The following is a 15,634-nucleotide window of genomic DNA, read 5'->3' on the forward strand; positions in this document are numbered from 1 at the left end:
TTGCTTTTGTTTGCATTATCTGTTATTATCATTGTTTGTCAATTATCAAACTAGAAATGGCAGCGATTTTCATCAGATCTGCTCCACATAGAATGTCCCATGAATGTTGTTTTTACATAAAACTACTTAGATATCTAAACATAAGTACATATACATTTAGAATAACAAAATTAAACTTACTGATAAATATGAGTGCAATGGTAAATGCATTTGAACGAAAGATTTGTTGTACGGGTCTTTGGGTTTGGGAGAAGGCTTGTACTAAATATCGCATAAGACCCATTGACATGCAAAAACATCGATGTGCAGAACTAAACAATCCACAAGCAGCTTAGAAAAGGTAGCTAATTAAGGAAAACCACAGCAAAAAGAGTAGAGACAAAAAAAAAACACCATCTAAAAGTAAGCTTCTGTTAGGATATTGCAAGTAATATTGCGACCTCCACCAGATAATTGACACATATTCATTCTGCGTATCTCCAGAAACATTGTTGTGGAAAATGCTTTTTTATGAACCTGTGAGCCGACATCATGTTTGCACTGGATGGTAACCTATTAAAGAAATCGAAAATTATTTACACAAGTAATCAAGTCAGGAGGCGATGCACCACTAATGCTTGTTTATGTTTATGCTTTTGCATGTGGTAGGCTCTTTTATCCAAAGCCACGTACAAATGAGGATATAAAAATGCAATGAACATTAAAGGTAAACTACTTAGAATGAAACCCACTAGTCAGGTTCTGTCAGTGGTGACAGCATAGAAATAGAGTGGAGGCGTAGAAGAAAATTTATGGGGCGTTCAGGGAAGGTGCTATACGTAGGATGTTCTTCCCATGTGAAACTTCTACTGAAAGGTAAGGAAGTAAAGCAGCACACTAAAACTATAGTAACAGTTTATTTCAACTCCGTTTTATTGATGTTTCTTTTATATAGCCTAACTTTTCTTTTAGACAGTTACTCTGAAGGGAAATGCTTATCCGTTCTTGTATCAGTAAGTGATACAAGAACGGAAGATACCAATGATCTTCCAAGACAGGAAGATCATTGGTAGCGCACAGCCCTGTACCTCTATTTCCTGTGTAAATATAAATAACCACCCAGGCCAACCTGTCTATGGTTTACCGGTACATAAAATAGCATTTGCTTTAAGTGCTGTGACATTTTTGAGACTGGTGTTGTTTTAAGATGATACAAGTCCTGTTTGTGCTTGAACTCTGTTCAATTACCCATGAGTGTCAGCTTCTACGGCAAACCAGCCTTAATATATATATATATATATATATATATATATATATATATATATATATATATATAGATATTAACCGAAGACGTTTGTAGAGTTTTATACTTCAACTTATACATTATAACCATTTAACCAGTAATCTCACTTCAAAAACCCCAAACCTGCTTAGGAACGCTAAAGTTTCTCAGTCAAAACCAGAAATGATGAAAGAGAGATGGACTGAACAAAGCTTTGGCTTGGCATTTCTCAGCAGCTCTCATGTATGTTTACCTGTTTAGTGTTTGTGGTATACACTAAGTAGTAGTCATATTGAATTAAGTATTGACATTCTTTCGGGAGTTGTTATACGTACCAGCAACTCCTGAAGGAAATCTGTTAATGGCTTACATATATGTGGCTATGGTGCCATTATTCTGGAGAACCACAAAAATTAACCACTGTTTGCTTTTAAAAATCTGTACTTTAAAGTATATGGCATTCCTTAATTCAATAATGTTATTCAAATCCTCTTATAGCAGCTGACTTGTCTCGCCGTTGTGTTGTCTGCTGTCTTGCTGCAATATCTCACCTCCCACGAGACTTCAAGGTGCATGTTTTTCTTCAGGGAGCTTCAGTAGAAATCTTTTTTCCATAATGTTGTGAGACACTTACAGTAAAATCTGTGCCTGTCATATTCAAACAAAAGCGGTTTGCTGTGAAGCACAGTCCTTTGTTACTACACTGCAGCCGTTTAGCAGATGTTATGGTGTGTTCATTAAACGTGAGTCAGAATGACATTGTTTTTATCGTCTTACAAACTTTTTAATCTACTTTTTTCTAAAAGATAGATATTTTTCAATAATATCTCACTGTCACAAGAATTTATCTGTTAATGTAAAAGAGAAAGTTTTGCATCATGGCAGTCTGCATCTGTTGCTGACAGAGCTCCTATAGATGTTTAGCGACTGACACAGAGGATGAAAAGAAAAGTTAAAAATTGTTATGAATTTGGACAACCCTGTCCTCTGCAACACCATGTCCAAAGAGTCAAGTTTCTCTCCTACAACAAGACTGGCCTTCCTAACGATCTTGTTGATCTTGTTAACCCTCAGGCTGCTACCCCAGCTTACAACAGCGAACATTATGGTGCTAGCCACTGCAGATTCATAGAACATCATCAGCAACTTCTAGCTTGGATAGCTGTGCTCTGCTATCCATGCTAGTCACGAATATCAAATGCTAATTGGTATAATTCTATACATCTACCCAATCACTTCCTATACCTGCCTTTATGGGGAATGGCCCACAAGCCAGTATTCAAAAAGCAAAGATGTAAATACAGCAAAAACAAAAAAAACTTACCCAGTTTTGGCAAAGTTGGTCCAGTAGGTCATCACGACAGCACTGAGCATGACATCATTCTTGGAGAAGTTACAGGGAAAAAGATCGGTGGGACCAATCATAGGAATTCCAAAGACATACGGCACTTCGTCCCCGTGTGCCGCGTCTGACCACGCAGGCTTCATAAGACTCTGGCAGTGGTGGTAGAAGGCGTAGAAGTAGGTGGGTGAGCCGTAGCGAGCGTGGAGATCAGCAGTCACCACAGACGGCTCCACCCACTGGTGGTCGGTGAAGAGAGCCACCAGCGTTTTCCGCCTAGTCTCCGGATTGTCTCTGTCTGCCCAGTCCGTGTACATGAACTTAATGGTCTCCCTCAGAGTGTCCTTTCCGTCTGGGTATCCGTACAAGCTGTCCACAAAATCCGACACGGAGAAGTCAAAGTCGTTTCCAGACACACCGTCCTCCGAATCCACCACGTTCTCCACAAACCGCAGGCCTTCGCCCTGATTCACCCCCAGCATGATGTCGTAGTTGAGAAACTCGCCCTGCTCCATTAGAATCTCAGGGTCATCTGGAATAACATCCCCATCGATGACGGGTCCAAAGGCCACGTGGTACCTGGCAGGCTGGATGTCCTGCTCCACCAGCTCCCTGGAGCTCTTCTTCCGTAGGCAGTCCACCATGTCTGATGTGTCGAGGACATTGCAGCCCACCTTCTCTGCCAGGAGACGGGTGTACTTGACCGGCTGGTAGTTCACGGCCCAGCTGGAGAGTGCAGACCCGCTCTGAATGATAGCTCTGTGGAACAGACCTGGACAAGGGCACAGGCAGAAGAGATAGGAGGATGTTTAATGTGTCATTATTAAGGATGATGATTCAGTTATGCACTGCATTACATGAGAGCTGTTAATTTTGTTGCTGCCATGATCAAAAGCGGGCTGTCAGCCACACTGCAGATAAGAATAACAAAGGCCAGACAGAGCAAGTCCTTGTTGCCACACAGAACAATAATGGAATCATTGTTGTAATAATAAATGTGCAGATGGCCTGGCCTCACAGACAGAAGGAAGATACAGCAATCTGTCTGTCCTGCTCTCTTCCTCCTTTCATTGTCACATGCTCTTTTGGAAATGCTAGCAAACGCTGCTAGTGCTAATGGATGCATTTATCACCGTGGAATGGCTCAGTTCACGTTTGACCAGTCTATATATCAGTACATGTTGAAATAGTTCTTTATGTGTTTTCAGAAAAAAGAATATGCGAGTTACAAGTCTAAAATTGTGCTTTAACGAATCTCTGTTAAGTGCAGAATAATGTAAGAAAGATCTGATCTGTCTAAATATGTAGAATTCAGAGCTAGTATCCTATGCTGCAGTCTACATTAAAACAAATAAATAAATAAAAGCACCAAGAAAACAGCTTCTTAATCTTGCACACTCACCAGAGCCACAACATTGCCTTAGTGTACTCAATGTGTACTTGCAAATAAGCAACACATACTATATTCAATATGCGACTGTCAGGAAGGTTTTTCTTTCTTTTTGCCTTGTGGTGTTCCCCCTCTGGTCTGCCATCCTGTGCAGACACCATTGTTGGAAAAATCAACAATGCACTGTGTGAATTCCCAGTTTTAAAGCAAGTCTGGAGCACCCACACTGCTTATGTACAGACTACAGTCAACAACATTTAGGCTGTTGTTCAAAACTTTTCACGTTCTGATTGGCAATTGCAGACTGGGACTCAGCAGCAGCTTCAATTAGTGAATATGGCGGGGTGTTAATATGATAACGTCGTCATCCTGTATGTCGCAGAATGCAAAAATGGCAATGCTATCAACTTGTTTATTTGCCTTCATTAAAAACCCTGCTGTGCAACCTGTTTTTTTATTATAGCCTAATAACATTACCTTAAAAGTGTCTTTAATGATGTAATGTTGGGCTTTGTAAGGCAAACTTTTAAAAACAAGAACACACTTGTAATTTTCTCATTCATCAGCGGTGTAAGGGCTTATTACACAAAATGTTCAACTTCTGAGTAAAGGGTTTGCTCTAGTGTCGGTATAAAAATCTGTTAAAACAAACAGCTGCATGTTGAACGCTGGCAGAGAGCGAGAAATCCATTTCATGAATTTTGATACTTGCTATTTTTTTCCTTCATCTACTCTGACCAAAGCACCTTAATTGAAAACTCTCACCTTTTTGGTCTGTAAACATGTAAACTAACAGCCTATTTGTTGTTTCAATAGCAAAAGGTCAAATATGGGTTAGTAACATATGCTTCATATGCAATTTACAAGTTTATTATGCAAGATTGGTTTTGTTTATTACCAATATCATTGTTAATGAACACATGTTGTGACATTATTCATAATCTTAGCATGTTTGCAAACTTGCTTCATAGGTCTTATTACCCTTTTTTGTCCATATACATGGCAGAGATGGAGATTTAAATTGTACTGTTATGTCCTAAGCTACAGGGAGAGCCCAGCTGTATAAAAAACCTTCTTGGGGACTGTTTTCTCTCTAATGATGGTTTGGGTTTTTCCTTGCAATGGCAATGCATTTTTCAGGGTAGCATAAATTGGATGAACCTCACTGTAACTAAAGACACATTCTGCATTTTGAGGTCATAACACACACACACACACACACACGCACACACACCCCCACACACACACACACCCACACACACACACACACGCAAACAATCCCACTCAAGCACATCCTGACGTGCACAGAGTGGCTCTGCAAGGGATACACTTTACATCACTTTTTTTTTATTTTGTGTTTTTAACCTGAAAGATTTTAAATTCTGCAGAACCTGGTGGGTGGGTTTCTATAAATAAACTGACTCCTACTCACTACACTTGCAGTAAGAACTGAACTGCACCTTTTCATCTGGTTATGCAGACTGCTGGCACACAATGAAAAGCCAAACTGAAACAGAAAGCTAGGTTCTATTGGTTCTATGTGGCAGAAATATATACATGTTGAACTACAAAGAACTTTTATTATGCGACTCTCCATGTTGGTTTTGTGCTCCTGAGTGGGTGGGTTTTGTAGAAAAACCATGGCTCTGAAATCTACAGTTCAATGCAGTCCTCTCGTGATTAAAATTACAGTGCCTTGCATAAGTGCTCACATTATGTCGCATTTTGTTGGATTACAATCACAAATTTCAAGGTATTTCAACTGAGTTTTATGCGATAAACAAGGTCAAACATAATTGTTAAATGGGATAAAAATGAAACAGAGTTTTCAATTCTTTTAACAATTCTTTATCCGATGCCCCCCAATTAAATCCCAGTGCAACCAGCAGCCTTTAGAAATCTCCTAATAGGGTTTATCTGTGCGTGATTTAATCTCAGTATAAATGCAGCTGTTCTGCGAAGGCCTTAGAGGTTTGCCAGAGAACATCAGTGAAGTGTATCATGAATACCAAGAAACACATTACGAGTTTTGTATACAATCTTGAAAATGTGCCTTTTAGTGTTCAGATGGGATGCACTCGTATATCTGGCAACTTGAAATCCACTCGCATCTTTCTTCTTGATATGCTTAATTGGATTATTAAGCATGATTTTAATGACTTCAGACAAAATTAAACAAGTCATGAAAAAAACACTCCATCCGTAAGACAAATGGAAAATATTTGATTAGGTGGCGAACAATTAGCATTCAAACATGCCGGTGAATTTTCTCTGTTTGTGATATTTCACCCTCAGTGTGGGTGGGCACGTTGAGATCTTTGTGTTTAGGAGGTAAACAGCTGATTTAAGTGCCCAATACATCACTTTGGTAGACCTAATCAGAGGCGGCGGGGGGCTTATTTCATCTAGGCGAAGACGAAGTGTTTATTTACATATCTATTTACAGATATTTGCTTACAAAGAGTAAGAAGGATTATTGTGTCTGAGTTAGCAAAGTGTGCTCAGTGAGTGTGATCGTGTGTTTCTCAAGAAATATTTTTAGGTTAGAATATGACTTCACTGAATATGACTACAGATCCACGAGTAAACATAATATCTTTTTTTGTTCACCGATCCCCAAAGTGAAGGATTATTAGATTTCTGCATCATGCGCTTCTTTCTTTACGGATGAGACCATTAGCCTTCTGTGTCCTGCCCCGAAAGTGCCCTTCAAGCTGTCCCGTGGTTGCGCATCTCAGCAGGATGGCGGCCCTGTACCACGTCCCAGAGAGCGGAAGCAGATGTCGGGGGTTTCACCCACTTGAAAGCATTAGAGGGGGCAGACCTAAGATGAAAGATGGACGCTCGGAGGCAGAGCAGGGGGGAGCAGGGGGGAGCAGGGGGTTTTAATCCTGCCATCCCTCCCATCCCTTCCCCTTTTCCCCTTTTCCCCTCCCTCTCTCCTCCCAGGGCTCTTTACTGGTATTGCCTCTCTTTGCATTTCAACTCATATTGCGAGGGGTGATGGGGGGGGGGGCTAACAGAGGCAGTCGTAGATTCGGGAAGCCAGTCCTGAATCCAAATGTCTGCGAGCGATGCCACAACTACTTCTAGACCATCTTTGATCAGAAGTTGCTGTAGGAAAACCGCTTCCCGCTGAGAAGCTCCTGTTCCTGCGATTGCCAAGGCGATTTGCCAGACATACGAATATCAAATCTGTTTTGCCGCAGCTCGAAGAGAGATGCGTCCGTGCGACTTGGCCCATCCCATAGCTACCTGCACCCACAAACCACCAGATGGTCGGCTGAAGGAGGAAGCTGCAGCCAGGGTGACACCGCTAGATTTATCTCCGCTCCGGCTGATGAAAGGCCAGGAGAGTGGCTGGGCTTTTACTATTGTTTGTCAAGAAACATATAAATCCAGCACACATGAGCTGTCAGTGCACCGATAAATATGTATTAGAACTGTGTGTGATGAGCCCCACGGTGATAGGAAGCTCACTGGGGAAGGTCAGAGAGAGAGTGGGGGGAGAGCGCAGGCTTTATCACCCACTGAGGGAATCCACTAATTATCCACACAGGGAGGGGAGCGCGCACATGTGCACGCGCTCCGACTTTGATTGATGATCCGCGCGGAGATGAGGCATCGGCTGACGGACGGTAGGCGTCACCATGATGAGGGTTAACTATTTGTGACGTTGTTTTGTCTCCCTCTGACACCGAGGTAGTAAATGATTTCTCACTCAATATCCAAATGAATTAAGCCGATAAGGCAGGAAGCAAAAACAATCAGAATGCGTGTCACATTCATTTTCTTTTCTTTCTTTTTTTTTTTGGGGGGGGGGGGGGGGGGGAAAGCAACAGATAGCCTTATCGCTATCTGCCTGTGTTTGACATGCGAGTGCCTGACACCGAAACTGTGAGCAGATCCATCAAACCGCAGCGTCGCAGGCAGATTGAGGTCACGCTGAATTATGACTACAGCTCCGAGGTAATCACTCATTGGGGCTTCGGCTTAAATGCTGCTGCGGTTGCCCTGCAGCCGCCTCTGTGCTGCGGTTTGCTGACCTCGACCGTTCTGCCCCCGCGCTGGACACCTGTTAGTTTCGAGGCTTGGAATGGAGGAGGTAATTCACAGATGAAAGCCGAGGAGGAAAAAAAAAAAAAAGAATAGCTTGACCTTCTGGTGGGGATGACCACTGCACTAGTTAAAGAGTCACGCAGACGTTCATCCGGAGGTTCAAAAATGTGATTAGATCTCGCTCTGACAACAACAATATGGACTAAGTGGTGATACTAATGAGCTGGCAAAGTTGCATCAATGGAGAGGGAATAACAGGATGTGGCAACCACTGTGCAAAGGTTCAATCCGTGCTAATGGACACGGATGCTGCCTGTTTGCATTATAAATGATTGTCCGTTTTAATCTGTGACAGCTGGTGATGCACTAAGCTGTGTGCTTTATTATTCTGTCTTGGTAATATACCTGACTGTAAAATGCAACCTGTAGAACGACTTGTTATGAAGAATAATACAATTACATAATTGTGACACTGGTTAGATCGATTTGAAATGTTGGATTGGGTAAGTGATTGTACTGTAACGTCTAACAGAGAAAAAATATGTACAGTGGTAGGAAAAAGCTACAATCTTGATACAGATTAAAGGCATAAAACAGACTTGTCTGGAAATACAAACTTACTTTAGATATAGTTTGTTAACATGTCATGCTTTTCTCCCCTCTTTATTTTACTATTCTGCTCATTTTTATTGAATAGAGAAGAAATCAACACACACACCTCTGGTGAAATCAAGAGGAAGAAAAAAAAAAAACATTTAGAGCTCTTTTATATATTTCCATTTTCAATTTTCTTGATTTTCTCCCTCTTCACTTTTAATCACATTAGCCGTGTTTCCACCAACTTTTTTATGCACATTTTGAAGTATTGTATTAGAAATGGTGATAGAAAAAATAAAATAAAATCTCAAATTTGCAACAACAGTTTTACACCCCATGGAGGTAATTTTTAGATTTTCTTAAAATGAGTTATTATGCCAAAGGGAAAATGTTTGCTGTATAAGTTCTGACATAGCAAACTTTCCTATCCACTGGTGGGTCAGTTCCTTAATTTAGTCCAAGCCTTTTTTATGGAGGAAAAAGGTGCCAGACTGGGATGCCTCTCACCAGTCACCCCAGGCTGGGATGGGATTGGTGAAACTCTTCCATCAACTGGTCGGGGTCGAAGGCTCTGAAAATTTCTAAATTCAAACCTCCAGCACGAAGGTTTAGAACCATCCGTTTTATTTATTTATTTATTCATTTTTGTTTTGTTTTTGCCTGTTCAACTTCTACAACTTGTTTGTTACAGGAATGTGCAACGTCAGCCTCGGATGAAATTACCCTCTCCGTAGTCTAGTTGATTCACTCCAAATGGAAACATGCCCAATTCAGATGTTCCTACTCTTTATTTTGTGCAACATTTCAAACGGTCACTTACAATTTGTAAAACAACTGGATGGAGCTCCTTGAACTTTATTGGTTTTTATGTAGGTGAGTGAAATGAAAGCCCATGGCCACTGTACGGGTTGGTAATCATGAACCACATAGGTCTAGGTAGGGATCTGGAATAGACTCATTTTCCTTTCAACCATTTTCAGTGATCATTTCAATTGTTTGTATTTATTTAGCATTGTCTTCTCTTTTAGGGTACTTTGGCTTCCTACCACAATCTAAAAACAAACACTGCCCTCTCTAAGTTGACCTTCGGTGAGTATGTGTGTGTATGACTGATTGCCCCATGTGTCTCTGCGTTGCCCTGAGATGGACTGCCGACCTATTCGAGGTGTACCCTGCTTCATGCCCATTGACCACTGGAAATTAGAATCAGCCCCTTTGCAACCTGGTAAAGATTAAGAGGATGTAGAAAATGAATGGATAATATCAGTGAGAAGTTTAAAATTCAACTAGAAGTAGCAAGCTCTTCAACAAGTGACAAGAAGGCTGAACAGAAAACATCAAAGTTGCTGTGTTTTTTTTTTTTATGCTTGTGAACTTTCAATCTCTGTCTTGTTGGATTTTTCTAAACCTCAAGAGTAAAGTTTAGGATGTATCAGCACACAGAGCCTGCTGTTTTTCATAATGCCACCATAAAATGTCTTCTGCTGTCTGTGATCTCATCAACTAAAATACACACAAAGCAAATCAAGCTTTTTAAAAGGCATTATTTTGTGAAATCCTACTGAGGAAGTCCATACTTCATTACCCAGCTGTGTTTTATTGCCGATGGACATTTCTTGATGAAACAAAACACACCATGCATTTGTAACTTACAAGACATAAAAAAATAAATATCACAGCAACGAGAACATGTATTTTTCAGCTTTTTAATGTCGTACGCCTACATTTTTCCCCCTTTCCGCTCGGCTTTTTGTGGTGTCTATCAAATCCTCACCGACTCCTTTCCAAAGGGGGGGCCACACTGAGTCCCTCCCTGCTGATTATTAGACATAAGCCCACGTTCAGCGGAGCTTGAATCCTCTGAGCCATCTTACCACCAGCATCTCTTCGCTGCAAGCAAATCTCCGCAGACCTGTGGACTACACACAGAGCCCCTCTGTGGAAAACATTTCTCTCAAACTGGGCTAGTGCTCAGTTGAGCACACTCGATAAATGTTGCCATATTTTACTCAAGTTCTTTCTGAGCAACTTCTCCTCCTAAGCTCTTATATCCTTACAGGAATGCAAAGTGTCACAGATTTTACTGCCATTCGAGAGATGTTCCAGCTTCTTTAACCCCCGTGTGAAAAATGTGAGGCCGTCCAGGACATAAATAATTATGAAATGTTCCTTGTTGTATATTCTTGCCCCCCTTTTGAAATCTCATAGCACAGGGTTAAAACTGCTGTCTCCATGGCTACCGCCTACAGGCTGAATCCACTTAAACACAAGTGCCTCTGGTCTGATCATGCATTAGGCTGCGGGTAATTTCACACTGGTCTGGCAGTCTGCAACAACACCTACATTGTTTTTCGCTTCCATTAAAATTTCCACCAAACACTGAGCTTGTCAACTTCAAAGCGATGCTGATGAAATCAGGGAGAAAAAAGCAAGCTGCACACTTCTTTGTGAGTGTCATTGTAAATGCTCCTCAATCTCCTAAGATTTAAGGGGAAACAGTGGCAGTACCCACGTAGTCATACCCTCTGAACTTTCTGCTTTTCTCATGTCAGAGTCACAAACTTCAATGTATGTATTTTATGAAGACTGTCAGGAATAGCCCAGCCCCGTGTATCAGTTTGTTGTGAAGTGGAAGTAAAATAATGCATGCAACCAGTTGTCGTCAGAAGGCAGCCATGTTTAATTTAGCTTTATAGTCTTATAATTTAGTCTTAGACCTTTTAGGGTATAAAACAATACCTAGAAGTTGAACATTTCTGTTTAATCTGCCCACGGGAAAACAAAAGTATTATGCAACTACAAACCTTTCCAGACGTACCTACACATACAGGCATTAATCAGAGAAGCAACCAAAATAGGCCCATGATGATGTGATAATGTTGTAGGAGTGGCAGAAATCCTGTCAAAAAGACAAATATTTGCAGTGTAGTTCACAAATCTGGCCCTTACAGAGGATAGACATTGCCTCAATGCATGTAAAGGGCATAGCAAGCCTGAGAAACAAGACATAGTATTTAGACGACACCAGTCTTGAGCTAACTGGCCAACATATGAAATGCTACATGTATCATCAAGCTGTGGGGTTATTTTTTAATCAGGAGATACAGGCTGGTTGGTCAGAGTAGACAGATGGAGATAAGCACATACCAAACCAGCAAAAAAAGTATTCTATGTGGTGGAGGTTCACCTTTGAGCATGGCAACAACCCTAAAAGATTCAGTCAGAGCTACAATTCAGTGGCTTAGTTTAGGCTTCCTCAACTGGCGGGTTTGACTTGAAAGATGGTTCGGGGCCTTGATCTGTTACAAAACATGGGAAATGTGTATGGATAATTTTGCAAGGCATTCTAAGGTCAAAACGCACCAGAGGCCTAAATGTTCCTGAGCATTCACCGAGTAATACCTGTTTGTTTAGATTTTTGCTTAGATAAAAGTCATGTGCTATTTTATTCTGATGTTACTGGTACTGTCATGTGTTTACTCTAAAACAGATTTACCCTGGAAAGGTTTCATAGCAGTTGGTCCAAAAGAATAGCTGCCAAAAATCCGTCGTCCTCAATAAAATCTGGGCTGAGGTGGGCATTTTTTGATCTGTACAAAAATATCCACCTTTGCCCAAGTTGTTGGGGGAAAAAAAACTAACTTTTTCTCTCTTTTTTAGCCTCTTTCACTCACGGAGTCATGGTAGCAATGCTTAAGCTGAAGAGTGTGGGGTTAGAAACATAGGGACTGCCCCTGCTTGTATTTTATCTCACCCATAAAGAGGCAGTGTCTAAGGGGCCAGTGTTTTCATCTATCAGTGTGAGACATGCTTCATGCCAACCCTATATAATGCTGTTTGAAGCTGTTGGGTCTTCTGCTCTACCCTCAGTAGAGACTGCCTGCTTGCCTGCAGGCTGTGGCTTAGACCAGATAAAGAGTTTGATCCATGAGGGTGGGTGGTTGGAAGAGTGAGGGAATGGAAAAGTAGAACAGAAGAGGAAGAGAGGGCAAAGAGAAGAGAGGAAGGGATGAAGGTATTAGTGAAGAAGGGAGAAGGGAATGGGTAAATCGCTTGAGGAGGGAAAAGGAGGTGCGAGTCGGAGAGGAGAAGATAAAACTGACCCCATTGATAGGCTGCACCCAGGTTTGAGGATCGATGAGCATCTGAGCCAAGCAAGTGTGATATCTCCTACTAATCATGCAGTGACATCCGCCGCTCAATACCACACACTCCAGGCTCCATCATCACACACACCGACCCCCCTCTGGTTGTATGCACAGCTCAACAGAGCAAGCGCTCCTTCTTGAACTCACAAGTCTGGCTGTTAATCCTGGGCATGTGCACGACACCTGAATCGCACCTTATCTGCGGTCTACTTCTCAGAAATTCATTTGCCTGGCACAGGCGCGGGTGAGGCTTACTAAACAGCGGGACATTTCAGATTAGAGCACGTTTTGTTGTCATTTGCGGGCAAAGCAGATTAGGTTGAAATTTTCAAATGCTCCTTTCTCGATTGTCTAAAACTTTTGGGTGCTTCTGCACTGCATTGTCCGATAGGGCAAATTGAATCTGGCGTTCCCAGCCAGATAATGCTGCTACTTATCCGAGCGTCCCCATGTGATTAGGTTAGGGAGTTTGCAGAGGGAAGCATAAGCATAAATACACATGTACATACTCAGTTAGTACAGGCTAAATAACATCTCCCTTGACTCTTAAATGAAGGTTGGGGCAGCTTTTAAGCACTTCGCTGTACTTGTCAGAAGCCAGAAGAGCATGTGGAAAAGGGTTTAATGGATGAAGCAATCATCCATTAATGGCTTTTTTGTTCTATTTGGCATTTTTCAAAGAATTCATTTTTATGTAACAATCATTTATTGTTAGTAAAAAGGTCTTCAAGATAGAAAAGATGTAAAAAAAAAAAATAAAAAAAAAAACACCACTGAATGTTCAAGATCAACACAAACAGCCTATTTTAATATTACGAACTGAGTTGTTTTCAGCATTCTGTGGACGCGATCTGTCCACGTATGCATGCATACATACATCCTGAATTGATTTCGTCCCTTCTCTCTCCTTGCAGTCTCCGTGGCATGCCAAGAGATAGAGAGCTCCTGCATGGTTAATTCTCCCATTTGCACTCATGCATGTTGTCAGGCTTGCTGCAGCCCCTGAAAAGCAGAGAATGCCATCTCTGTGTCCTTCTCGTCCTGGCTCCCTTTGTGCTCCAGTGTTTCAGGCGTTTTTCACCAAGCTCTTCACTGCACACACATACAGTGCTCAGAACGCCCTGATAGCTGTGTTAAAAAAAAAAAAGAAGTAAAGTGAAACAATGACGCCCTCTGTCATACAGCCTTGACTGTCAGGCGGCGCGAAAATCTAGAGAATAATGAGTTATCACAGGGATATCTGCGTGTATCTCCATGCCACTGTTGTGTAAGTGGCTCTGATAATCTCATTAGACGAGGCAAGTTGTTAAAGATGTTTTCTGAATTCCCACCTCTTCTCCTGCTGTGTCCACAAACATATTTCACAACATTGTGGCAACAGGAGATGATTAGTGCTTTTAGCTCCCTTAAATGGTGGCTTTCACCAGAGAACTATGAAAGCAACATGCTGTTCAGCTGCATCGAAAACCTTCTCCTGTTGCTTTTGAATATATGTACTGCGGTTTACGTTTCCAGTACGTTGTGAAACTATTTCAATCAATTTAATAAATCTGGCCTTCTTGGAAGAACAGCAAATAGAAAGGAAATTATAAGAAGCTCTATTTGCTGCAGGCCTCGTAGAAGACACAGGTGGATGGAGGTCTTTCTTCTGGTCGGAAGGAAACAAAATTGAATGGATGAGATTGATGCTTGATTTCGATTTTTATTTTATTTTTTTGCAGGAATTAGATTTTTTAATGCGATTATATATATTTTTTTTTTGTGTGGTCATTTACACTACTGAATGCTGCAACCGCATTCAGACTTCTGTGTGACTGGTTTCCATTTATATATTTGTATATGTATCAGATTTAGTACCATAGGTGAAACAGAGCAGCAGGTCATTGGTAATGGGAAAATGGATCTCACTAAACCCAGGAAAGTTAATTAAAAACACTAGTCACTAACTTGGAAATATCTGGGGAAACTTCATTGCACTGGATTTTATTTAGGGGTATTAGAGTTAAGAGGACCAATTACAAATACACTTTTGTAAAAAAAAAAAAAAAGTGAATGCCATTTTTTTATGTACAAGGACGTAGTATTTTGCGTTGATTTTTCGCATAAAATCTGAATAAAATCTCTTTCAGGTTGCAACGCAATAAAATATGAAAAGTTTTCACATGTTTGCGAGGCGCTGTGATTTGTACAACAGCTCCAAAGCTTGGCTCAATTTTATATAAGCAGTGACAAACTGCTTATATAAAATTGCTCTGACTTCAAGGAGGCAAAGTGGATATAAAACTTGTACAGCGTGAGAGGGTCAAAGATTTAAGTCACACACAAATATGACAACTCAGCCATGAAATATGAAAGGATGGGAAGCTTCTAATCTTGGTGACATCTTGTTCATGACAGCCAGATGGGATCAGTGAAACTCATTTTGGGCCATGTATAGCCAGAGAAGGCAACAGTTGCATTTGTGACAGACAAATTACCATAAGGGGAGGATGGCCCCCTTGAGGGGAAGCAAAGAAGCAAAGAAAGAGTGACAGATAAAGAGACACAGAGACCCTGGCCTGTGTTGTGAGTGCCTAAGTCTTGCAAAAACCAAATTAGCTTTGAGCTTTGTGGGATATGGAGGTGAAACTGAGATGGATACGCACAGGCCTTTCTAAAAAGCGGGACGTGGGTGGGAACTCAATGCCAACTCTGGCTATTTGCGCCTCCGACATCCAGATCCCACTTGCTAACGGGTCTTTGAGTCTAGTTAAAACAGCACATAAAAAAAAAAAAAAAAGTCCCTGAACTGAGTGAAGCTTGCAAAAACACAAACAACTAGCACCCTGAGCTCAGAC

At 41.2% G+C, this 15,634-nt stretch overlaps 1 protein-coding gene across 1 annotated transcript in view; it reads right to left on the reverse strand.

Annotated features, from left to right (window-relative positions):
- Positions 1-2,581: 2,581 nt before the first annotated feature.
- The window catches only part of nlgn3a (neuroligin 3a), a 47,237-nt gene continuing 34,184 nt past the window's right edge, over positions 2,582-15,634 (reverse strand). Inside the window, exon 3 of the mRNA XM_088009764.1 lies at positions 2,582-3,375. Within this exon, the coding sequence (XP_087865890.1) occupies positions 2,582-3,375 (794 nt within the window). The remainder of the gene's footprint in view (positions 3,376-15,634) is intronic.

The sequence above is a fragment of the Poecilia mexicana genome, unplaced genomic scaffold (genome assembly GCF_051168715.1).
Source record: "Poecilia mexicana isolate PSO_F unplaced genomic scaffold, ASM5116871v1 scaffold_10, whole genome shotgun sequence".
Lineage (NCBI taxonomy): Eukaryota > Metazoa > Chordata > Actinopteri > Cyprinodontiformes > Poeciliidae > Poecilia > Poecilia mexicana.